We start from the raw sequence: 26115 nt of genomic DNA, 5'->3' as shown, positions 1-26115 counted from the left end.
TATTTGAGAGTTAAAGAGAAAGAAGGTGGTTGTTGCTTCACACAAGCGTCTCATAATAATGATAGTAATGTCCAGATGCGCAAAAAGGCAAACGAGAACCCGATAGCACGACACTTGAGCGGTTTTAGGAGTAGCAAAAGTTCAGGTTTAATGGACGAGCAGGGGTCAAAACCAATAGGGAGCTGGCAAAAAGGGAATCCAGGGTCCAAGAAGGCAGGTCAGAACAGGAATCAGGCCGAGCAGAGAATCAAGAAATAACGCTGGAAAGCTAGGAAAACACACTAGACAATCTGGCACAGAACACAGGAAATGGGCCGCTATATATATTGAGTGAGTGATTGACTGATGGAAAGCAGGTGAGTCCGGGTGTGGGGCAGGTCAGGTAATTGGAATCCGTGGGAAGAGGTGATGCAGAGCAGGGGGGAGTGGCTGAGTTCTGAAACGAGTTAGTATATGGCAAAGCAGAAAACAGGATAGCAGACAATGAAAATACTATGAGCTGCCTGAAGTTGTGACAGTGCTACCTTGAGCCCTGGTTGCTCTGGCTGATAGAGGGTTTTCAAAATGGAGACAGGAAATTGTCCCAAAACCATATACGTTAACATTCACGTGTCGTCTCGCAGCTGTAGAAATAATAACGGGAGTGTCAGAGGAAGAAGATGATGTAGTTGTAGTGTGACAAAGTTCACATGAGGAAGTGGTTTGGATGTATGGGTGAATAAAACATTGAACACGGGAGACAGCTTTTCATTTCCCTTTTCAGTTCATGTTTTTCTTTTACAGCATGACATCGATTGTTACGTAACATGAACCGTTTGTTCATTATTGTCAAAATGATGACGAAGCTCTGCTAAGTAATTTAGTAAATTTAACCCTAAGCACAGTATTTCTATAAACCCAAACAAACATTAACATTACTAATTTTACGTTTGTGAAGGTTTGTCCTCCCGTCAGCGACGTCAGATAAGAAAATGCTTCTGTCTGTCATTCTAGGTATGGACATCTTATGTCATTGATTTGACGTGTGGTCAAATTGGCCATGCACTCAAAATATACCCATATCATTATAAATAATAAAATAAACTCCTGCACAAAAGACTGACATGTTCTTATATTTAGATCTTTTTTCATATAATTTCACCAGGCAAGGGTGGATTTAAGGTAAAGGTGTGGAATTATTGAAAAGAAATCTTACTATGCTCCCTTCAGTAAAATAAAATATGTAATAGCCTCCCGCTCAAGTCATTTCACTACAGCCCCTCAGACCTGTGCGATATCCACACTGACTCCATCTCACGCAAATCAAACGGCTGTTACATCTCAGAGTGCTGATGCTGCCAGCAGCTATAAACCATCTCAGCGCTGAGAACTGTTCCCTGGTTGATCTGTGCCATTTAGCAGCAAACTGAAAAGTGCACACAATGCCTGGTATGACCGCCCTTGTCACGCAGTAAAAGGAGTTGGAGATCTATAAAGAAAAAGAAAAAAAGCGGGGGAAGGTTGGTGGTTTCACACACAGGCCTTTAGATATCACATCCAGCTCTCTCGGCTGTGCCCTCTGCATGTGTTTACTGTACACCTTAGATTACCTTCCTCGACTCTCAACCAGGTCTGTAATCTTTGTGGCTGGAGGAGGAGGAGAAGGAGGAGAAGAGGCAGTTAAAGAGAAAATACACGGGAGGCACAGGAGGCGATGAAGGGGAAAGAGGCGAGGGGAGACTTTAAAGATGAGAGAGAAGAGGGAAGGGAAGCTGGCAGGTGGAGAGAGGACAGAAGGAGGGGGCGGGAGGCTGGAGCGAGGGAGAAAAGGGGATTAGAGAGAGCACAGGGGGGGAGGAAGAGTGTGGCGAGGAGGAGCATCAGCAAGAGAGAGCATGAGGACTACAGTAGGAGAGAGGAGGAGCCCCCCCATGTGGAATCAATGTCCTGTCAGTCATCCACAAGTATAGCTGGATGTGGGCCTGTGTAAACCAGAGACTCCCTCCCGGGGTCTTATGGGATCTTAACAAAGAGGGAGTGATGAATGACTGCTCCTGGGATGAAGAGAAAATAGAGAATTCATGGCTGCCTGATTGCGGCTCTTTTGATGTGAATGATTGTGATGAATGGCTTCGACTGTTGTCAGGCTGCGCCGCTGTTGTTTTCCACTGACAATCAAAAAGCTGGTTCTATGCGGAAAAACCCCCGAACAACGTTTAACGATGAAGTGACAACCCTTCTCGACTGATACGTCTCCGGTCGGCGGTTAAGAGTTGAAAAATCTGTTTTTAATGATGGATTGTGGGAAATAGAAATGTCCCAATTTCTTTTTAACCTCTGCTCTCAAAATCCATCCTTTCTGTCTTCTCTCCAGTCAACAGCGATGTTTTGTGACTGCTGTGATAACTCCCCTCCCTCTCACTCCTGCTCAGCCTTGTGTTACCCCCTCTGAGGACACACAATTACACATAACATTGCCATATGTGTGTGTGTGTGTGTGTGTGTGTGTGTGCACGCCCACACACCAAAACATTGGCAGAAATAGCAGTTGACTGTGAGCAAAAAGATAACAGCCTCTGCTGCTGTGTGGGTTTGACACAGTTCAGCTCTGTCGTTCCAACTCTCTACGACAGACCAGGCAAAAGGGGGACTGAGAGAAATCCCTACAAAGTGCAGAAACCAATTGCTTTATTACTGTCTGCCACAGCTGGCTGAAGGACTCACACTGCTCCTGTGCTATCACCCATGCTAAGCTCCGAGCCGCCTCTCGTCTCCCACACAGCGCTGTCAGGAAGTTGTTGTCTTTGAAGTGCCGCCGAAAACCGTCAAACTCAGCGTTTTGAGACTTTAGAGTGCAAAGGAAATAAGGAATCAGGTTTTCTTTGGGGCCTGAGTTAAAAGGCTGAAACGTTGCTCATTGGTTTTTGCCTCCAGGAGAGTTCTTGTTTCAGCTGTGTCAAGACAAGCGGTCTGTCAAGTTGATGCCTTTGGTTTACAGCGGAGATGTGGTGCTTCGCTGGGGGTGAGGAGGACTCCTTCTGCATCATGGATGGACTGTTCTCTCAAACGTCCAAAATCTAACCTTGCGAAAAAATACATCCATTGCAGGTATTTTTTTCCATCTCAGCTTACTCCCCAGAGTATGAAGGAGGGAAAAAAACGACATAAGTATAAATACATACATAAATAAATGAAAAATAAATATGTTTTCAATGAAAAAGGCTGTTTCTGTATTTCTACATTTATTTATGTATTTGGAAGACGAATTGGTTAGAATAGTTTTAGGTTGATTTTCTGTTCAGGGAAGATTCATGGTAATGGATTTCACTTGGTGCTGTCCATGGTGCTGAAGTGACACAAATACTATGCATGTACTGTGTATGGTAAAGTTGTATTTGTACTTCAGTGGTACTTCTGCAGTTGGCGAAGGTGAATCAGGGTAGAACAGTGGTAAAGTGGTCTGCACTGTTAGTTGAAAGACAACAAAAGGGTTCTGGTTTCGAACCCCGGTTAGCTCGGTCCTTTCTGTGTGGTGTTTGCATGTCCTCCCTGCAAACAGTGCCTCGGGTTTCCTCCACAGTCCAAAGTAAAAGGACCATAGATGAATGAGAGTGTAAATGTCCCACTTGATAAGCTGGGGACACCTCTCGCCCAAGGTCAGCTGGGATTCTATGATCCAACGCCCACACTGACTGCTCAGTTGTATGAAAACATTTTTGCAATTATTCATTTTTATCTAATAAAAAAGTATTTGAGAAGATTCTATTCACCAGCAGTACATGCACCCCCTGGGGACTTGGATAGATTAGCTGAACTAAGAATAGATATATGAGTTTATGTAAAGTAGCCCTTAAATTCAATCAAGCTGCACCAAGCTGCACCAAATACCACACACTCATCAGTTTCCTAAATATATCTGATTTATTTCATCAAGATCCATGAATTCCCTGGGAAATCAGTATAAATCTAATCAGAAAATATGAAATCTTGCAATGTTAAGAAATGTGATAAAAAAGTCCTGGCTCCTACTCCTGATCGGATAGATTTAATGGGTTCTTCCCTGATGTATACCACTTCCTCCCACCAAGCCCTGTGTTGACCCTCCAGTAGTTTTTGTGCGTTGCTCACAAACAAACATTCAAGACAGGGGTGAAAACATAACCTCCTGGAGGTAATACAGTATTTGCATATAAATATAATTGCATTAGGGGTAAATAAACACAAAATAAGATTACACATTTGTTGGTGCAGATCTTAATATGATAAATTCTTTAAGTTTTTGGTCATGTTACTGCAAGCACATCTTTGTAAATTTAATTGTACACTTTATTCATTTTAATAAGACCTTGCTGTTGGGTTTTAGCAAGCTATTTTTATTGCACATTTTCTCTCTATACTTGTATGTAAAACAAAAAATATTCATTATCAAAATAAGCAATAACCTTCCAAGGTGACACAAAGAGATCCTTCGCTTTCACCTTGACCGTGAGTCAGACTTGAGTCAGTCAACACGGATGGCTCAAATTAATAAATGCTTGAAAACCCTGATGGCAAAAGCTGTTCGTGGTCTGTGGTGAAATACTATTGACGGATTCTTCGAAGGCCATGCATCTATCAGTGTTGAGGTATTTTAGTCCGTCTAGACGTGTTGAAAGGGTACGTCGGACAAAAAAAACCATTTTAAATCACTGGTCTGCGAGGTTAAAGTGCAGACTGAATCCGAATGAGGTTATTTTCACAAAAGAAACATGAAAATAAGGACAGTCAGCTGTTTTTATTCACGAGCACGAGTCAGGTCACATCTTAAATGACTTAGTGACACAAAAGCAACAATAACAATCCATCCATCTATTATCAAAAGCTTATCCTTTGAGGCCCACAGGGATTAGCTGGAGTCAATCCCAGCTGACATTGTGGAGAGGTGGGGTATAAACCTTGGACAGGTCGCCAGTGTATCACAGGGACAACAAACAACCATTTACACCTACAGTCAGTTTAGTGTCTTCAATGTGCCGCCATGTCTTGGGACTGTGAGGAAAGAAGTCACAGTACCCAGAGGAAACCGACGCAAACACGAGGAGAACATGCAAACTCCACACTGGAAGAACTGGGATTCAAACCAGGAACCTTCCTGCTGTGAGGCGACAGTGCTTACCACTGCATATCTTGATTTAATACTATTATATTCGTTAAAATAATGAGTTATTTATATATACAATACAGAACCAACAACAATACAGTCATTTTAACATCTTGACTCTTGACAAATCCTGCTGTCGCTCTGTTCACAGATACAAGGAGCCCGACTCTGCCACAGCAGCGGCGAATCTGCAATAAAAAAAGTCTCCAGTCTCCAATAACAATCTGGGACTCCATGTGATTTAGTGCTTTGGTACTCAGAACAGAAGTTTGGTGTGCCAGCTTGTCACGTGCATTAACTTTTTTTTATTTGTGGGTCTTGAGGGAAACTGAATTTGTTTTTTTGTCTCCAGCAACAGTTGAAGAATTTATTGAGAGCTTGTGCTGCGACAGAGCTATAAATTACACAGCTGGATCCTTCGCTCCTGTCTTTTTTACAGCACACGAAGAAAAGAGAAATATCCAAAGACTCACAGGGGCTGTCTGGGGGCATTTTGTTCCCTTACACTTTGGCCAGCCTTTCTTTGTATGTGTAAAATTGTATCTGCGTGATGAGATAATTTATGTCCACATTAATCAGATCAACATTCCCAATAGAAATGGAAGGGAGAGTTTTCTATAGGCAGTTTTAGTGTAGGTAACAGGGCTTGGTCTTGCAGGTAGCAGCATCCTCATGATTTCCACTTTGAGGTAATGGTGTGTGTGAGGAATCCATTACCTCAGCCCTTATATCCTGCTGTGAAGCTTGTAGGGGTATGTGACACTCCATTTCCTTTAATTTCCTAGCCTCAGTCCCAGGGCTTTGTATTCAATCCAAGTGTAACAAAGGGGAAAAAAAAGAAAAATGCAGTCTTTCCTCCCAGATTATTATTTTCATCCCAAACATGTTTTTCTGTTTTTGCAATGCAAGGGCACTGCCTTAAAATAGCATCGGAGCTGGGATGCAGAGGGGGAAAATACGCAGGCTTGTGTAAAATATGCAGGAATCTTAATGCAAATCCAGTCTCGGGTGTTGTTTTCTCTCGATTACAATTCAGCAAGGCTCAGTACTACAAGAGTTCGTCCCCCAGTGCTTTCAAGAAAGATTACGACCGACTATAATGTAAACCGCAAAATCGGCAAACCACAACAATCCATCAACGTGAAACTGATTATCTGGAGACACTACAGAGCACGTTACGTCCTGGTCATGTATAAGAAGGAGCATCTCACAGGCCTAAACTTCAACCCTGTGGCACTCCTCTGCCGTGGCAGTAGAGTCATCATCAGTGGTGGAATGTAGACACAGTGATGTACAGCATAGTATACTTCTTACTCAGTTTACAATGGTACTCAGTTAGTTAGCTCCACAACACTGTGCATTCATCTTCGCAAATTACGTCCCATGAAACAAACACCAAAACAACTCTACAGCACACATCATTCAACAACAATATAAATGCGTAGCAGACTAACGTGGGCATCTCATAAACATTTATAGATCGCAGATGGCCTTCAGACAACAGATGGGCTTGTGGTGGGGTATCTTATTAAGTGCTGCAATGGCTGCAGGCACTGGCCCTGTTGCACCTTCTGAACCTGCACCTGTGTCCTGATGGCATTACAGAAAAGTGGCATTAAGATCCCAAAATTATTCTCTGAGAAATCGAGGAAGATTTTGAAAAACTCCCTATCTCACATTGTATACGCATCAACGTTTAAAGGGATATTTCCTGACTTATACTACTTCCTTCCACCAAGTTTTGTGGTAATCTGCCCAGTAGTTTATTGCGTAATGCTGTTTACAAACAAACAAACAGAGCTAAATGTGACGTTTACTAAATAGAATGATTTTCTAAAATGTGAGGATTATCTACACGATAATAGTTTAATTCTACTTTATGTCATCAGGTTTGGACTAATGGGTGGACAAAAGGAAAACTGTAAAGGTGCCAACAAACAATAGATTGATTTATTGAGAAGATGCTGCCCTTTAGTCTCCAATAGTAAAATGCTACTTATACATGAATACAGCAGTAATTATTATTTAATTATTCAACAATTAAGAGCAGTACAGCCACAGGCAAGATTTTTCTACATTGAGTACTTTCACTTTTACTGCCTTATTGTATTGAAATATGTTGTTGTGCTTGGTCCACTGGTCTTCATCAGTATTCCGCTGCACAGTCGACTCTGGGCCTGTAGCTGATTGCTAATCCCAGATCTGCCTCCTCCTACATTCAGCAGCCAATCATTCATCCTTTATGAGCACAAGAGGAGACTCCTGTTGGCAGCTCGTGTCAATCTGACAACCCACTGACGGAGACTATACGATGTCTCAGCACGACACTACTGAGGTTTCTCAACCTCACACAGAGGCAACTTTTTATAAGGCACTTTTCCGGAGTGCAGTCTAATGGGACGTGCTAGGATCAGAGCCAACTAAAGATGACTTTATACGACCGTGCTGTCTGCAGCGATTACACCGCTCGAGGCAAAGGCTGTTTTGTGGAGGTGGTGAAGACGAGATGTTGTAATACAGTAAATTAGTTTCCTATTCAGACATAACAAGGCTATTAAAGCTGTGAGGACACTGAGCAGGACTTTAGAAGTACAGGTCCTGCTTCATGGTGTTCAGTCGACAGCTGAGTCATTGCAGTGCAACATGTCGTTGGCTACTGAATATACGTGAGGGTTTTTTTCTTATAAAAATCAGACATGCTGCAGAAACCTGCAAGACTAATTAAATGAGAAGCAAGGCTTCAAGTAAAAGGTGACATCTGTAATAAACTACTGCCATCTTGTGGAAAACAACGACACTGCAACAACAGAAAGCTGTGATTCTCCATCGTGTCTCTGTCCTGCAGCGTGTGTGGTTCTTTTAATACCAGGAGATCATTTGAACACCAAAGCAGGTTATTTTACCAATAATCTGTAATTTAATGAAGAAACAATTGGCACATTGTCATTCAACATACATATGACAGCAACATGTATTACATAAAAAAATAATCAACAGAGCTGTGAGGCAGCTGCTGTCACCTCTAATCAAAAATGTACAAAAGATTATGGAAAGCAAAAACACTATGGAACACACAGTAAACTGTGGAAGGAATAAGGTCAGAAGAAATACTGCAATTCACTACACATATATCCATTCATTTCTTACAATTCTAATTCAATTGTTTTTGTAGCCACACCAGTTCAATGAGATACTGGCCACTAATCATTCTGAAGTCTTTTGAAGATTAATATTTCTCTCTCTATTCTCTTGTAGTTTTCACAAAAACTACAAGAGAATTAAAGAACCAAGGTTTCAAATATACATCGCTCCATAATTTTCTGAAAGTCTCTCAAGCAAGTGAAATTAAGTGACTTAAACAAGTGAAATACAGTCACCGTGTGCGCTTCTTCAACCACGTCAAATCAAATTTTACTTGTATAGCCCATATTCACAAATCACAATTTGTCTCATAGGGCTTATGTGCAGAATGTGGTTATTCCAGGACTGTATGGGTTCCATCGGCATCCCTGTTAGCTCTATCCCATAATGCAACGCTAACATACTTAACCTCTGAGCTATGGTCATGTGACTTCTTACATTACACATTCAATTAACCTTATTTCAAACAGCATTACATTTTAAAACATTACATAAACAAAGTATACTTTTAATAAATGTCCTATCTATATTTTCAGCGACAGTATAAACTCAAATATTTACGAATATATGACAAAATATATAAAATGAATTATTCAATTATCTCTCAGACAGTTAGTTTTCTTAAAGTTAAAAAATAAAATGAGTGAAAGTGTTTAAGATTTTTCTGAACAGTGTTTCACTCTAGTTTTTCCATCATTGGCAGACTAATACAGTAAGGAACACTGCTGTTAAATCATACATTTTTATTTTTTACAGTATGGAAGCATTAGTTTTTCTTTTCTACTATAAAGTATTCACTCCTATGCAGTAAAAGAATAAAGTGTAAGTTAAAAAGGCTGATCTGGAAATATGGCAAATACATTTTATAAATTTATTTTAACTTTCAGGCTAAAAGTGAATGCAGATTTTGGCTCATAACTCACGGCTCTTTGCAGCAGCAAAAACTTCTCCATCCACTGGTATTTCAAAGCACTTCAAAACCTCCAAATTCTTATGTTCAACTGCTCATCAATTAAGGACAGAAAAATGTTAGTTTTTCAAGTCAGCTGGTTCTCAAAGCAGGAGTTGAACACGTGTCATCAGGAGTTGACTTAACCGCCTGTCACACCCCAAATATCAAAAGGCACCATCAAATTTCATTAAGTAAATTCCAAATGGTTTCTGAGTTGTGCTCCACAAACAAAATTATAACAGACGAACAGAGGCACTGAAATACTGATGACTAGTGGGATTATAAAAAGAGGTAAATCTACATTTATAAATTTCTATTACAGACCCAAATCTTAACTCCAGACTATCCACAAAAAGGAAGCACCACAAGGAAAATTATATATAGGACAGAAAATAGTCAGTTTTAAAGTATTTATGTTAACACACAGTGAAAACAAGCTAAAAAACTTCACGTCACATTATTTACTGAGATGTCATTATGCATCATATAGCGGAGAGGGGAAACTGCGCACAAAGCTGTGGTGCAGGAGGCCCCAGGTCTTAAAATCCTCCTCCATGAAGGGGAGACTCTTTAAAATACTGTTTTCAAACTCCTCTAAATACTTCTCCTTCAGCTCCGTGGCAGAGCGACAGGAAATGTTACTGGAGCTGTTCTGCAATAATGTCAGGCTGTCCCAATCACTTCCACATCCACTGTGCTGACTCATGTCGTCCTCGTCTGACGGTTTGTGGTTGTTCTCAACATTTCTGTGTCCCCTTTGTGGACTGTTGTAATTTCCACTTGATGCTGTGTTCTTTATTTTGGCATTAGTTTCAAAAGGCCTTCTGTTTGTAACAATCTCCACTGGAGCATGGTTAATCTGGGTATGTTGACTGAGTGGCAGTGATTCTGCCACCAGCACGTCTTCTGAGACTGTCTGGACGATGTTGAGGCTCCACGTGTCTCCAGCTCCTCCTCTGTTTTTGTTAGGGGTGACTGTCTTGCTAATGTCGATAAGGATGCTGTCAGAGTCCTTTTCACTTCTTTCTGTGTCCATCTCCTCCTCAGAAGCATCCTCCTCCGGACACTCTGGTCCGCAGACATCTTCTTCACATGGCGTCGTGGACCCCTTTGGAGGAGACTCAAATATCACCCCCTTGGGAGCAACCGGTCTGAGGTGTCTGCTGCGAAGGCGGGTAAATGCTGATGAGCCGAGCTGGATCTCAGGCTGTCTCAGCATGTACTGTCGGACTGACTCGGGCACAAGGATTACAGGGCGCTTTTTGCTGGGCAGTAAGGCGGAGAGATTTCCAGGTGCGCAAGTTCCTACAATGGGTAAAAGGGAGGTAGGTTTAAGCGCAGAGACAAAATCCTCCAGCTCTTGATAAGAGGAGTGGTCGGAGTAGGGCACCACATGGACATTGGGGTGGAAGGAGACCAGGGGCCTGCTGGTGGGCAAGATGGCCAAAGTGGGATGTTGTTTGTTCCACTGGTTCAAAGCGGCGAAACCGATCTCTGACTGATATACGGCTCGGATGCGACCGGCCCCCGGGTCAGTGGTGAAAACGTCAGGCAGCTCCAGAGCTTTGAGGGTCTCCATCCTCTCAAAACTCACCTCAATCCAGGTTTTGAACTCCATTGCCAGGTCCAGCAGCAGGGACTCCTTCCCCAGTGTATACAAACCTGTAATGCATCCCAAAGTCAGCAAAAATAACAATGCAACATTGGATAACATGATAATTAACAGCATGTTTTTTAAATAACATATAACATTAGGCTGTAATTATGTATTGGCTCTTTTACAGTAATAATTTCTTGTCTGAAAACCATCCCCACGAAGAACTCTATACAAAATTACCTATGACAACATTGTGGCTGGGGTGGCTGCGGATGATCTCTTTGATTTGTTGAGTGGCTTGCTTTCTGGAGGGGAGGGTGCGGTTGGGGTCACAGTTGGTGTTGTCCAGGTACAGGACGTCAATAGTGGTGTTTGTCCTCAGACATGGCTCACGCAGCATTGAGGGAGTATATCTGAAGTCACCTGAAATAAAGAGGGAGACAATTAATTCCTGCGATGCTCCACTCAATATAGAACCTGTGCATATGCTTTCATCGTATGAAACTAATCTTCCAGTGGCTTCAGACACTGACCAGTGTACAGTATAGAACCAAAATAGCCTTCGAAGAGAAACATCACAGCCCCTGGACAGTGGTTGGCTTCTATCAGGGTGACTGTCAGCCTCTCCTTGCCAATGTCATCCAGCGGCAGCATGTGTGGGTCCCCCAGCTCTAATGGATGGATCCACTGTTCCTTTACCTGAGCAGAAACAGAAATGATCAGCAGCAGGTTACTGTAAATGACTGCACACACACAGCCATTGTTAACCTTAAATAATTTGAAAACAAGCAAAAGTTTTTCCCAAAATGATGCACCTGATATGAAGGTATTTTCATATCTGCTTGTTCTAACTCCTCAGTGAAGCAACACATAAGTGAACATTTTAAGGAAAACCTTGAGTTAATGATTGTAGATATTTTTATACACGCATGAAAGATGTGTTTATATAATGTGATCTCAGCTCATCTCAACACCAATGCAAGACATTAGCACTCTCTACCACCATCAAAACACCAGATGAAAACATCTAATCTGTTTTGGCAACTCTCTGTGGTCAGGCCACACATGTTACTCAGACACGTAATTCAGTTTTTTCACCCTATTGTTTGTCCATGATTCCTTTTCAACGGCTGCTACTGTACATCAAAACTGAATCATTCCCTTTTATTTATCCTGACATGCTTAAAGCAAGCGATTTGAAGCAAGCCATTTCTGACATTGGGGCTTTGATTGGAATCCACAGTACCTTACTGGTTATGTCACATCAAACCAAAACACAAGTTTGTAGTGTTTGTCATATGAAAAAACATGTTTTCCCGAGAGGACTGTCGAACATGACGTGTTTTGAAAAGGACTTGTTCAATGCTGATCAGATTTTTGTTATGGACGTTTTCTGGAGCTGGTGAAATGAGAACTCCTGAATGGCTAGAATTGCTGTCACTCTCTATGTTACATGTAGGTGTTCGCATCCTATTGGACAGGTAAGCCTAAAGTATGCATTCCTAAATCACATTGTGTCCTTATGTCTCGCCACTGGTGAAATACGCAAAATAGTTGAGCTGGATTTGAAAGTCCCTAAGTGTAGACACTACAATGCATTGTTTGTTGGTCCTTTATCTATACCCTGACCTTGGGTACTGCTTAGAGAGAGAAGGGAGTATCTTTGGAATTAAGACAGGCACTACTCTCTTGTACATATATAATGTAATATACAATAATATATAGTGGCATATATACAGTAATATGTGAGGATGGTCAAAACTTCCTCAACACTTTTCTAAACTTAGAAACCAGAGTTGCTTTGTAGACCCAGACAAATGGACACAAATATCACACAAGTTAAGTAAGTAAGCAAAGTTTGTATGTAGCACATCTCTCGTAGATTCCAAAACCAGTCCATCCAATTAACAAACTACAAAAGCTATATATTACAGATGTGTAGAAAACTTTAAACCACATCTGGATGCAAAAACACAGTCAAACACAAGCGACCAATCACTGGTATGTCCCTTCATAGCTCCCAGTACACTGTCCTGGAGGAGGCAGAGGAATGACCAGTGGAGCTCGTGTGAGCCTCCTCACCTGCAGCTTCAGCCTGAGCAGTGTGGCGGTGGTGGGGGAGCAGTAGATGGGCCTGTTGCTCCAGGTCGAGGTCAAGCCCACCGTGTGGTCGCTGTGCATGTGGGTCAAGAAAAACAGCCGAGCACCCGGACACTTCCGAACCTGCCAGAAGTCGACGGCCAGCGGCGTGTGCGGGATGACTTTCCCATTGACGGCCATGGTCTGTGGTCACACTGGAAATCCAACACTCAGCGACGACTGAAGGCAAGTTTCGAGTTTTATATTTGTTTTTAGCTTCTCACTAACACAACGAGTTGTAAAGTTCAGACTGTTTCTGAGTCCACGACAAAATAGGAGAAAGCAGTGGAAGCTAACTTGAGCTAGCATTGAGAGGCGAGCAAATGTCTTCTCTGTAACCTGCAGCAACACGAACACACACACCTCCTCAGCCGTTACATGTTGAACACTTCCTCTTCTGTGTTCATTGGCGGGCTGACCTACTGACACACACGCTCCGCCATTTGTGTTTACAATTTGTTCCGCGTGTTCTTCTTCTTCCTCGGTCTCAAAGTGGTTGTGGAACCACACTGCCACCTGTAGGTCATTCCGTGTATGGCACAGAGCCGTCCTGCTGGCCGCATTACAAATCCCCCGCTGAGTCAGGGGCAATAACAGCCGGACTGTTTTTATATTTATATAATATCCTCCATCAAGAAGGTGTTTGTTTATGTTTGTTTATGAAGCACATTCAAAACAAACAGAGTTGTAGTTCTGTAAAGTGTTGTACAGTCACTTAGAGATGATATAGATTTAGATCAGTGATGAGGCCAGAAACCTGGGAGTAGTCTTTGATTCAGACCTGAATTCTTCAGTTTAGCAATATCATCAAATCAGCTTTTGGTAAAATCAGGAGTATTAGATCATTTTTCACATTCTGTGATGCACAAACCGTTATTCATGCTTTTATTCAAGGGGGAAAAAATAGAAGAATCATTTGCTGAATGCTGACTAAATCCAACTTAAAAACAATTAATGTCAAATGTATGTGGAAATAAATAATAATAAATTCTGATATCAGTTTAAATGTTGCTGTACTGTGGGTCAAGGTTAGAGGCTGCTCAGTCAGAATAATAGTCTTTGGTTGAACTATGAAATGTTAAGTTGGAATAATACAAGAAAGCTACAAATCTTTATCTCTCATCACATGATCATATCATTCCTAAATTTACAAAAAACTTTCCTGAGAGAATTTGGCTTTCATATATTTTAAACGTTGATTTGCTTTAATTTCATTGTTCAAAATCTAACAGGATTTACAGACAACAAACCTAAAACCTTAAACAAGAGTAGACTTTTTTTTTCATGAATGCAAACAAAATAAAACACAAGCAAGAAGAAAAGCAGCATTTAGCACCAATCGATACTCAGACACTGAACTGAGGAACTGCTGAGTGAAATTTATTCAGGTGCATACAAAATATGGATGTTAATTTAGATATAGGTAGAACTTTAAAATAGTTTCTGACATCATTGGAACAAGTCTTTTATATGTAGGATTTATCGACACCAGTTACAAATCTATTGTTATTTAAATTGTTTCAAAGTCCTTTTCTTAAAATACCAAAAGCCAAAATCAAGAAATAACGACCCACTACATCTCACTGAAACTGAATTGTTCACTGTTTTCCACTAGATGGAGCCAAGACAGAGGAAACAGTTATTTTATGACACTTTGATCTTAGAGGAAAGACAAATCAGTCTGTGGAGGACTTTTAATTTTAAACATTTTATGATTGATTCTGTTATTTATTTTTTTCAACAGAATCAGGAAAAAGTACACATTTCATCTTCAATTGGATTTTATTTTCCGTCGTTGGAAAAAATAAAAAATTACTTTCAGTCACAAAGCACAACATTATTATTTTCTTTCTCGACAAGGTGACATAAAGAAGTCTTCATGGGTTCCCTACCAAAATATAAACAAACCGTGGTACAATGTATGAAATAGTGTTTATCTGATTGTGATATATTTGATGATGGATTGATTTAAGAAAGGGTGTATGTGTGTGTTGGGATATTTAAAAAAATGGGGTCGTTGCTATGGTGAGGGCGACCCATTGCAGCCCCCTCCCCCTCTCCCTTTTGCACACCGCTCACTTTTCAGGATTATACCTGGGACTACTGCACATTCCTCTTATCACACAGTGAGCTTCCTCTCCACGTACCCACAACCACATTAATCACACTCTGAATTACAGTTAATTAACTGTCTTTCCTCAGCACACACTACACACTACACACTACACACTACACACTACACACTACACACACAGACACAAACTTGTGTCTCCATAGGGGTAATGTGCTCCTAAGCCCTTCAGAAGTCTGTACCTGTGGGGACCTTCATTTTTTTTCCGGCACAGACATTCCTATGAGTTAGTTGCACACACACAAACAAACACACACGCCCTTTGAAACCTTGTGCTGGAGATGACATACATTGTGCTGATGATTAACTGAAGAGGAGTGGGTTGCGTTCAGTCAGGGAAATCAGTGGAGACCCTGTTACTATTCACATCTTTATGTTAACTTACACAGCTGAGTGCCCTGTGGATTACTGCACAGTTGGGGGACTTTATGCTGTCAAGTTGCCAGGTAATTACATGAAATATTTTTCATCTGGAAAATCTTCCTCGTATTAATCCACAAGACTTGATAGTAATACACATATGAAAAAATGTAATATTTATAGGTATTATACCACGGATAATGTATTCAGCAATTACACTTTTAGTGCCCTCATTAATACAGAGTCAAAGCTCATGTTTTACCACATTATAAACTAGAATGGCACATATAGAGCACATACCTCATCAGTTCCCTAAACATGCCTGATTATTTAAAATCCACATCAATGAATTATTCACTGGGAAAACTGGGAAAAACACCATACCCCACAATGACATTGGAAAGAAAATCCTGGATCTACTCCCTGATCTGGATCCACACCAAAATGTAAAGAGGTCTTCCCTGACCCATACCACATCTCTCCACCAAGTTTTGTGGAAATCCATTTGTTTGTATTTGTGTAATCTTTCTTAGAAACAGACAAACTGACAGGCTGGAAACAAAAAATCCAGGTGCACTTCTTCATTCTCCAGAATAATAAGAATATGAGCGAGGCTATGGGAATAGAAAACAGCAGCTCTGTTTACATGTCAAACCAAAGGTTGCTGAGGTCGGGGGGGGGTGAGTTGTCTTATCTGTCATGTTGTTATGCAGAGGCAAACAAAAGTGCTGTCAGACAGCAGCAGTGATGCTCGGAAAGCAGATGGGTGCACAGCCTGTGATCCCCCTCTGCTTTTAGTTTACTTCTGCTGGCCTCAGTATATCAGAGTGACCTGTTCTATATTTTCTTCTACACTATAGGAATCTGGTTATAAGCTTTTAGAAAATGTTGTGATGTTGAAACTCAGTGAAATGAAAAATGTAATTAATTCCGAGGACTTTGCCTCTATCTGCTGTATCAGTATTTATCAATCTCACTTGAACAATAGAGCGATACATCTCCATTGGGTCCATTCATATCTGAGTCAACTAATTTGTACAGACCCAATAACAACCAGCCTCCTCAACCCCTCTCACAGCCTCCTGTCCCCAGGGATGCTGCAGCGGCGCAGTACACACACCCCTGCAGAGACATTTATGGACGTGTGTGAGAAGCCAAAGTTGTCCCTCGGGGACAAAGGGCAAGTTGTTGGCTGTAACGAGCTTGTGAGAAGTAACACATATTTTTTATTTTGGCATGTGCTCTCGCTTATTTCATCTGTCTTTCTCTGTTTATCTCTGTGTCACTCTCTGGTTTCCCCCCCCCGCACATTCTCTCTCCTCTGCACTGATGTGTCTATGCTTTGTTTTCTTGATGTTATCCGTTTCCACTCTGTCATCCCCAGTAGGGTTTTCATGATGTCTCTTTTTTGCGCTCTCTCTGGCACAAACACACATTACCACAGTGCAGCAGCACGGCCACTGTCTAAACCCCTTTTCTGCCAGTTTTGGTGACCACCCTCTATTTCGAGCCAGGTTGCCAGCCATGGCACGCCACAGTACACAGTGGGTTACGAGAGCTCTCATCTGATTTGATTAGCTCGGCTCATTAGAAATTCAGGAGTTGGGCTGCGGGGTGTGGCACGCAGCGTGAGCCTGCTGAAGATCCTCCACGGGCCCGCGAAGGGTGCAGTTTTAGGGGCTGCATAATGCATAGCAATGTGCTCGTCGCTTGCTGTCACGGCAACGCTGCATACTGGGAGAGAGACGACTCTAATTGTCTTCCTGGAGGGCTCCAAGTCTTTTTGAAATGTTCTTGGTTGGACCAGGGCGTGTGCATCGTGGCTGAGTAGTGAGAGCTCAGATGGAGCCGTCTTAATAAGCGTCATAGGAGCTGAATGAGGCTGGAGACATCCATTTTTTCTTATATGCTGAAGCAACGGCCCGGTTCCATTTATGCAACCCATGCTTTTTGAAGGAGAAAGGAATCCTCTGCCTCACAGGAATGAGCCACAGCATCAACGATATGAAAATTGCACAAGAAGCATGATGGAATATTTTTGTGCTTTATTTATATTCAGGTGGTGTCTGGGCTTAAATGTTTAAAAAATATGAAATATACATTTTTTTCATGCATATATTTTTGCACTTTGCCCCCACATGCACTGGACCAGAGGGCTTGAAGGTCCAAGTGGGTTATTCAAGCAGTTTCCTATGTTGTATTGATTATGTGTGATGTTGTGTGTAATATAGTCCATTTCTCTCTGGTGCAGCCATTACCAATACTCCTGCCCTGAGCTTTAGACAAAAGCTTTCGTGCAAAAAAAATTGTTTTGTTGACGCACAAGATTTGTTGCATTTTGGCTGAAGCTAGCAGATATTATATACAACTATACGGGGCCAACACCTCACAAATGTACCGTCAACAACAACAAGAACGTCCAGCTGTGTATCATTTATTTTTCCGCATCAGCAAAGTGAAGTGATGCAGTGAACAGATTTATACACGTTGCCTCAGTCTATCCATGCAAAAATAAAGTATTTTGCATGAATGGATTGCTGCTGTGATGTGATGAGGGATTTTCAATTGCTCTCGTGTCACTTCTGTTGACTCTGTGCCATTACTTTTCTAATGTGGATCAGGATGTGATTCCACAAATGTTTTGTTGCATTTAGAATAAAACATGAAGAAAACACATTTTAACACCTCCACCTAGAAACCCCTCTGTCTACAACAGGAGAAGTGATTTAAGACGTACATTACCAGAGATTGGATGATGGTCAGAGGAATGGAAGTCTTGTAGATAGAAGAGGAGCACTTCTATTCACTTGTGGAAAAATGGTTTTTCAAGTAGTTTCAAGTCTGCAGGCTTCAGGCTCCGGTGGAAGCACAAGCTGGCTGAGCAGAGTACAGCAAAGGGCCTTATTAGAGTGAAGCACGATTCCACTGCACATATGTCAAGTCTTCATGTGGGATGGTTACAGAAAGTCTGAGAAAATCAATATCCAAGCTGTGTTGAAGAATCCACTTTTTCAGATGTGACCACTGTAATTTTGCTTTTCAGATGTTACAGATCTAAAGAAGTGCTTATTCGTGCCATTAGTACCCAGAACACTAAGTCGTAATAAAAGATGGGCTAAATAATATATCATAAAGGCCACAAAGAAACTGTGCTCGCACGGCTGCAATGTGCTTTACTCTATCAATGTGCATGACACTTTCTGTGTTTGCTCATCATTTAGCAAAGTGCCCCCCCATGTGCATAATGCATATATGGAACAGGTTCCAGAGCTGCATTTACTGCAGAGGAACTGTTGGATTGTTTTCCAAAGACCCACTAGGGCTACAAGGGCTGCTTCCCCTCTCGCTGCAAACATTCCCTGTAATAGCGCCCAATGGGAATAGACAGGAGAAATGCTCTGTTGTTATTGTGGGTGACTGTGGAGGTGTGGTGTGTTTTGTTGGATTCTTGCTGACAGCAGCCTTGAAGGGGTTGACACTGAGCAGCAGCAGAAAAAAAGGGGGTAACCTTGGTTGGGCTTATTACAGTCTCGCTGGAACAGCAGACACATGTCGGTACTACACATTGCACAGCTGCTAATGAGGCACACACACACACACACACACACACACACACACACACACACACACACACACACACACACACACACACACACACTCATGCACATTTGTGCCTCTATCTTTATTAGGACTTTGCACTTACTTAAATTCATTGTGACAGCCTAAAGAACACCTTAACATAACCATAATTGACATCTTACCTCAAACCCTTAACCAGGACCTCAGAAATGCCTCATTAGGAGGTCCCCATGAGGTCTGCTGGTCCAGAGAAGGTCCTAAAAAGGTAACAAAAACGAGTATACACACTCACACACACAGCCCGAGTTCCCCCCTGTAAGCTTATAGCCAATAGGGCAAAACAGCAGGTTAGTGAAAATGCAGGTACCAGCGTGTCAATATGTTAAAAGGCTGTGAGTAACAACTCCTCATTAGCCGCCTCATTATCAGCACTATGTGGCAGTACAGCCATTCTGCTGGATACCATCTATCCGTGACTCCGGATTGATTATCAGTAAATTAAACGGCAGCTGTATTCTCTCGGGAAGACAATCGATGCACTGTCTCTGCAGTATTAATTTCCTGTATAGAAGCAGGAACAAGATCATTTTTATTTCTCAGATAATCAATGAAAGAACATTTTTCTGCCACAATTAGCAGTGAGGCTGCGTGATGATTCATTTGTCAACAGGCCTTTCATGCTGTGGAGATTCAGCCTTTATTAAATGTTCCGCTCCAGTGGTGATCTGCACGACCTTTGTGTGCAGGGTTTACAATCTCTAAAGAGGAAAAGTTCAGTCAGTAAATATCAAATATGAGATGAGCAGCACTCACTCTGATGGCAGCTTGACTCAATTCCCCCTGCAGGATTAGGCAGCTGAGTATATTTGCAGAGACAGTCAGGAAGAGAACAAAAAAACGAGAAAGATTAAACGATGTTGGGTTTCACGTCCTCTGTCTCAGTTGGACACTGCATTTTAATACACGAGTTAAATAGTGTCTTCAAAGTATAAATGATGGGGGCTGTCACCACATTAGTGCTGCAGCTCTTTCAGCCTCAGAGGATGTGTTTTGTTGGGGCTGATAAGAGATGGCTGAGCTGAAAGGAGTAACAGCAAGGTTTTTCCGTACAAAAATAACGAGACGAAAAACCTCTGGATTTCCCCTTAGTTGGCTTTCCGGCTCACCCACTTTTTGTGATGCTTTTGCTATCATTTACACAATCGTGGTTTCATATAGTGCAATAGAAAATGGCTGAAATTATTCATGCAGCTCCAGTTGGGCTGACATAAAAGACACTTTTATGGCATCTCTGCCTGTTGTTTTTTTCCCCCAGGTTGCTTCTGTTCTTGCCCCCTTTTTCCTTTTTGGATACGTGTGTTGTTTCTTCCAACAGCAACCTTTTTCATCTAACTTTAGTTTCCTCAGTTCTTGAACCAATTTGGTTTTAATATTCCCACTGCTTTATACATACAATGACTCTCAATGTCATCATGACAGCGATGGCAGTAATTGATAAGATGAAAGCACAAAGCTAAATATTATGCTGTATTTTATATTTTACAGGCTCTGAGTGTTTGTTGCTTTGTGTGTTTGCCACAGTGGAATAAATTAAAGAGAAACTCACAAATCTACTATCTACAGTAGAAAATGTTTAAATCGGAGGAGCTGCATGCATTTACATTTTACATTCAAGTATCTGGTGATAGGTTTGATTTCTTCCCTGTTAATTCTGCTTGAAAATGATGGTAACCCTCAAACTGAACTCTCCATGTTGGACAAAATTTGCATAGATTTTAAATGAGCCAGATGTGCACACACAAAAAAAACAGAAACATGTTCAGGTAAACATCCTCGAGTGTTTCCACCACAGAGAGACGAGTGAATGAAAAATGCTCTTTTATCTCATCTCGCTCCCTCTTCAGTGCCCCAGCCCAGATGCCAATATTTTAATGCTCACGGATGGCCTGCTCAGCATCAGCGGAAAGTGAGTTTGATCAGTGCACTTGGCCTCGCAGAAGATCGAGTTAGCTGATGCAGTGGCTTTAAAGGGGATGCAGGGATGTTTTCATCTGACTTTTACCTGCAGAAACTGAGCTGTGGCAAGTGAAGACTCAGTCTGCAGAGCCATGAAGCTGCTGCTGCTGCACAAAGAGCTGCTCACATGTTTTACGATGAGTTCAGTGAGGCAGAACTGTAAACTCGAGAGTCAGTTGTTGTCTGTTGTCGTGAACACGCTGTTGTGATCGACAACGTCACTTACACTAATAAGGTCCCAGCCGCTGCTACTATCGACCGCTGGTCACCTGTTTATTCAAGGAATATTAATAGTGAACGTCCTCGCGTTTCTAAATTGTAGTCAATTCAACGCTTCACTTCCTTGAGCCCTTAAAAATACACATGACAAGTGTGAAACTGATAAGATGAGAGATTCTCAAGATATGCGAGCCACAGACAGACAGAGACTTCTGGAAGTTGAAGATAGAAAAAGAGTAAAAGTGCAAAGCAACTAACTAACCAACAACAGACCCAAACAACCAAAGGGTGGGGGTGAGTGTTATTGGGAAGAGAAATCCAGGGCATGTGGCTGAGTGTCCAATGAGGGGCAAGTACAAAAACCACAATCCCAAAAAGGAATTTTGACATAACATAATAATAGTACTAATAATAAGTTTATTTGTATAGCACTTTTCAATACAAGTAATAAAGTGCTTTAGTTAATGGTAATGGTAATGCAACCTGCTACAAGGAAGTGAACCAAAACGAGTACTGGAATGTTTGTGGTCATAATTAATGTCTGAAGCTACAGAATAACCACTTCATTGGGTACATCTGTGTGATTGATGCGATTATATAATATCTGTGTCGAGGATAACATGTTCAGACTTTATTACCACTGTGCATAGAGATGTGATGATTCACCTTTATGGTCATTTTTACAGCTCTAGTTAGTGGTATTGTTGGGCTCAACTGCACTGTTCTGAAAGGTGTTTTCATTTCACTCAATGTTTATGGACGATGACCAATGCCACACACACACATGCCACAGCATTTATAGCATAAGCCTTTTTGCGACGCCTGTCTGTCTGCCTTCTCCCCCCTATATAAAATAATAAAGACATCACATCACCAAATTAATGAATCAAGCTCTTTTGGATAACGTTTTTATTGCAGGGTTGTTGCATTATATTGTATTTGACTGCTTATCCAATTAGCTGTGGTATCAGACAAACTGAAATTACAAATGTGACTCAGCCATGAAGCAAATTGCTGCATCCTGGATGGACCAGATGACTACAGCTGTTCCCTCCGATGTCTACATGCACAGAGCATTTATTCACGAGATTGATTTTCAATAATGAGCCCGAGCAGCGAGTGTTCATTTGTCTTCATTACCTCTTGTCTGGTATTTAGCCGAGTTTAAAGAGAACTCAAATTAAGTAATCCACTAAGGCAACATTCAGCTGTGTGATCCCATGTCAGCAGACCACACAGGTCCCACAGAGGGATGCTGTAATGGACTCTGCCTCCACTGCCATGCTGATGACATCCAGCTCTCCACAAAATCCATCATCACTGCCTCATCACCTACTCCACTCACACCAACTGCTTCAGTTGATTAAGTCACCGACAAGTCAACTTCCTCATACTCAACTGTGACAAATCAGAGATGATCATCGTCGGCTCCAAATCCTTCACCCGACCACTGATACTCTCCTGTCTCTCCCTTACCACACATCCACAAGCCTTGGAGTCGTTTTCGACAGCAACCTCTCCTTCACCCATCAAATCAACCAAATCACCAGAACTGACTATTTCCATCTCACAAATATAGCTCGCCTCAGCCCGTCGCTCTCCTTCTCTGCTGCTGAAACTCTAATCCATGCCTTCAGAAAATCCAGAACTCTGCTGCTCGCCTGCTCACCCGCACCGGCTCCCGTGACCGAATCACCCCCTGTCCTTCAGCTCCAATTTAAAGTCTTTCTTCTCGCTCACAGTCCTCCATAACCTGGCCCTGTCCGACCTCACCAACATTGCTCCACCACCACACGGCATCCGCTCTTCTCTAACCCCCTGTCACCTCCACTCAGGACCAAGCAACGCACCTGGAGCGATAGAGCCCTCTCCAAAGCCGCGTGCCTCCTCCATCTGGAAGTTTCTCCCCAAATAAATCAGAAACTGCACCAACCCGTCCACCTTTAAAATATTACTCTTCAGAGCTGCTTTTAATGTGTGATTAATGATGTGTATTTTAAATGTCTAGTTATTTGCTTTTATTTGCTTTACTGTGTCTTTGAACATTGTTAAAATCGCCACATAAATAAAAGGCATTATTATTATTATTATTGATAAGAATAATGATAATAATAATAACGCATCACACAACAATCATTGATAATCATTCAACCTACAATAACAGCTCTTGCCACTTGAGAGGAATCAGAAAGGTGTAAACATATAAACATCAAACGTCTTGCCTATTTACAGATACAGCAGACGTGTGCATTCATTTGGAGGGGTCACCTGATGAACATAGGTTCAATATTCACTTTCCTTTTCACTCTGCTTTGGTCGCCACCATCACCCAAAGTAATTATCTGGCTCTTAAGCTGTTAAATAAACCACTACAGTATGTTCACCATCTAGTTTCTAATTGTGTCAGTCTTCTGTTTGGTGCTGAGCAGGGAAACTGTTTATTATCAAAGCTAATTTAGCTTAACGTGATGATGTTAATGGAGAGTGAACCGAAATAAAAATGTTAGGTCAAATATATGAGCTAACAGAGGCAGTAAAGATCAGTAGGCCTCAGGGGAAATGTTCTCCTTCTACGGTTAATTTCTTCAAGTGAACCCTTTTATATGCGATCAACTGTTAATGCCAGTTAAAAATATTGATTTATATTTTAAAAAATATTGACAGAGTTGCTTCATTATTTATTTAACAGACTGGTCTCTGGTCAGAAAGGAATGAAGCAGTGTTATGAGTTTCCACTCCTTCTACATTTAAGAGCATCTTGAGTGTTGTTAGCACAGTAGGCGGGACTTAATCATTTGCATCTTGCTGCACAAGGAGCAAAGACAGGTTTCCATCCTCTCCGCCTCTGAGATCGAAAAGGTTTGGATCCACATCTTTCTCCATCTGTTGTGTCACCTGACCCTTTAGATAAACGCTCTGCAGTTTGACGTTCTTTTAAGTTTCATCCTATGTATAGGGAGTGAAATATTCATACCTTCAGCAGCCCCAAGAGAGTTGGGGTCTTACACCCGGGCTCGTAGTGTTAACAAAAGATGTCTGCTACTCACTGGGGACTGCAGCAAAGAGCAGCAAGATTAAAGAAATAGCAGCCAGAGTGCTTTGGAGCTCTCCCCATCGGAGCCAACGGAGCACTTGCGCATGTGCTATTCCTAAACAGACAATTAATTTACTGCTTTTTTTTCTTTTTGCTACTGTCAAATATATATTATTCTCGGAAGCAACGGCAGTAGAAGTAGGACGCACGGCACCCTCTCCAAACCAAAGCGCTAGGTGTCGGTGAAAAGAAACTGCTCTTTGCATTTGTAGACACTGAGCCAGCAAGACAAAGTTAAAACGATCAAAAAAATATTCCAAGACGATTCTCCTTTCCAGAGTTCAGCATTTTTCAAATGGTGAAATAAGCAGCCAATCTCGATCTGCTGCCAGTGCATTTGTGTTCTCTGCGTCTATCTCATTGTCAGCAGCGCTCGCATTACCATTTCATGAGGCCCAGTTGGCAGAGAGTTATTGGCAGAGTGCTATTTGCCTAAGAACTCAGTTGGAGTGAATAAGCCTAAAACAGGATTCAGACATTTGCCTGAGATATTTTTAGTATCTCTCTCAGGCGGAGGCTGCAGGGACAGAATGTCCAGAGCTCAGACAGTAAATTCGAGATCTGTGCTGGAGCCTCTCCTGCAGAGCTGATAACAGCTCAGGACTGAGAAGTTTTAGTCTGTGGAGTGTTTGACTTTTACTTTATTGCTCTTCTCCTCACTGTTACAGAGACAAAACGTCAGGATCTAAATTCACAACATCTGGCTTCCGGATCGGCGAGATATCAAGTTTAAAAAGACCACATAACCACTATTGATTTCAGCAGGAAAAATCAATACAAGTGTGAAACTTAAGTCCAGTATTTCTCTCCCTTTTTAAAATGAAATCACTTCGAACAATAATTTTAATAAGACAAGTAAAAAGTCCTGGTGTGCTGAGATGCTGCTGTCCAGTATAATCCTGTTCAGTGTCCCTGGAAGCTTAGAGTCTTTATTAGACTTGAATGAACTACTCCCACCACTAAGACGAATCATTCCAGTGATATACTTTACAAATCAGCTGCAGCCGTCAGTGTATCATAAACTGGGATGTGTGCTTATCCTGCTGAACAAGATAAGCCCACTCGAACAGAGAGGGAAATGCCATTACTACTGTAAAACTCAGCACCTCAGCCCTTTGGGCTCTGTTGATCTTTTCCCTGTGTCCAAAAAATGTAATCGGATTGTGTGAAACTCACTGAGTCTCTTATTATGCAGATAGACAGAGCTGTGTGCAAACAGGAGTAACAGAAATTGTTTTTGGGAGGGGTTGTGAAGTGCAAAGTCATGCACAGGAAAGATTTTTCAAATATGACACAGACTTTTAGACAGTTCTCTGAGTTGCATATGAAAGTGAGTGAGCAGAAACCGAGAAGAAGAAGAAGAAAAAGATTCCCACAGCCCCAGATCTACCCTCACTCCGTTTGACTCATTAAGGAGTGCTTGTGCAATTAATGGTCAGAGGAAAGCGAGCCCTCGAGAGAGGACTGCAGTCTCACTTCATCAGGAATCTGCCTTTGCTCTAATGTTTTTCTTGAGGCCACATATTCTCATTGAGAGTAAGAAGTACAGTCGAGCAGTGAGACGGCAGAAGCACATATGTCTGCAAAAAAGACGCTTTGTTCCTCTTTCCCTTCACCATCATCAAAGCGGTGAGTGATTGAGTTCAGAAAAGCCGTCGAGTTTCTCTCCGAGGTGGGCCAGATTTGGAAGGTGCACTCCAGCCTTTCTATAACCTTGAATATCCTCTTTCCTTTGGTGTGTCAGATACTGTCTGAACATTGACCTACC

The 26115-nt window shown here is 41.8% G+C and overlaps 1 protein-coding gene across 2 annotated transcripts; it reads right to left on the bottom strand.

Annotated features, from left to right (window-relative positions):
- Positions 1-9608: 9608 nt before the first annotated feature.
- Positions 9609-13486, bottom strand: dclre1b (DNA cross-link repair 1B). Of its 2 annotated transcripts, XM_034591027.1 has the most exons (5): positions 12892-13385; positions 11343-11508; positions 11050-11232; positions 10020-10874; positions 9811-9984 (listed from the first exon to the last, which is right to left on the bottom strand). In XM_034591027.1, the coding sequence occupies exons 1-5, from the start codon at positions 13087-13089 to the stop codon at positions 9950-9952; spliced, it is 1437 nt and encodes a 478-aa protein (XP_034446918.1). In that variant the 5' UTR covers positions 13090-13385; the 3' UTR covers positions 9811-9949. The 2 variants fall into 2 exon arrangements, with proteins under 2 accessions (XP_034446917.1, XP_034446918.1); XM_034591026.1 differs by having other exon boundaries at positions 9609-10874; positions 12892-13486.
- Positions 13487-26115: the final 12629 nt, after the last annotated feature.

This window comes from Hippoglossus hippoglossus, chromosome 7, assembly GCF_009819705.1.
Source record: "Hippoglossus hippoglossus isolate fHipHip1 chromosome 7, fHipHip1.pri, whole genome shotgun sequence".
Lineage (NCBI taxonomy): Eukaryota > Metazoa > Chordata > Actinopteri > Pleuronectiformes > Pleuronectidae > Hippoglossus > Hippoglossus hippoglossus.
Note: the sequence above shows the minus strand (reverse complement) of the source record. Positions and strands in the feature narration are given on the sequence as shown.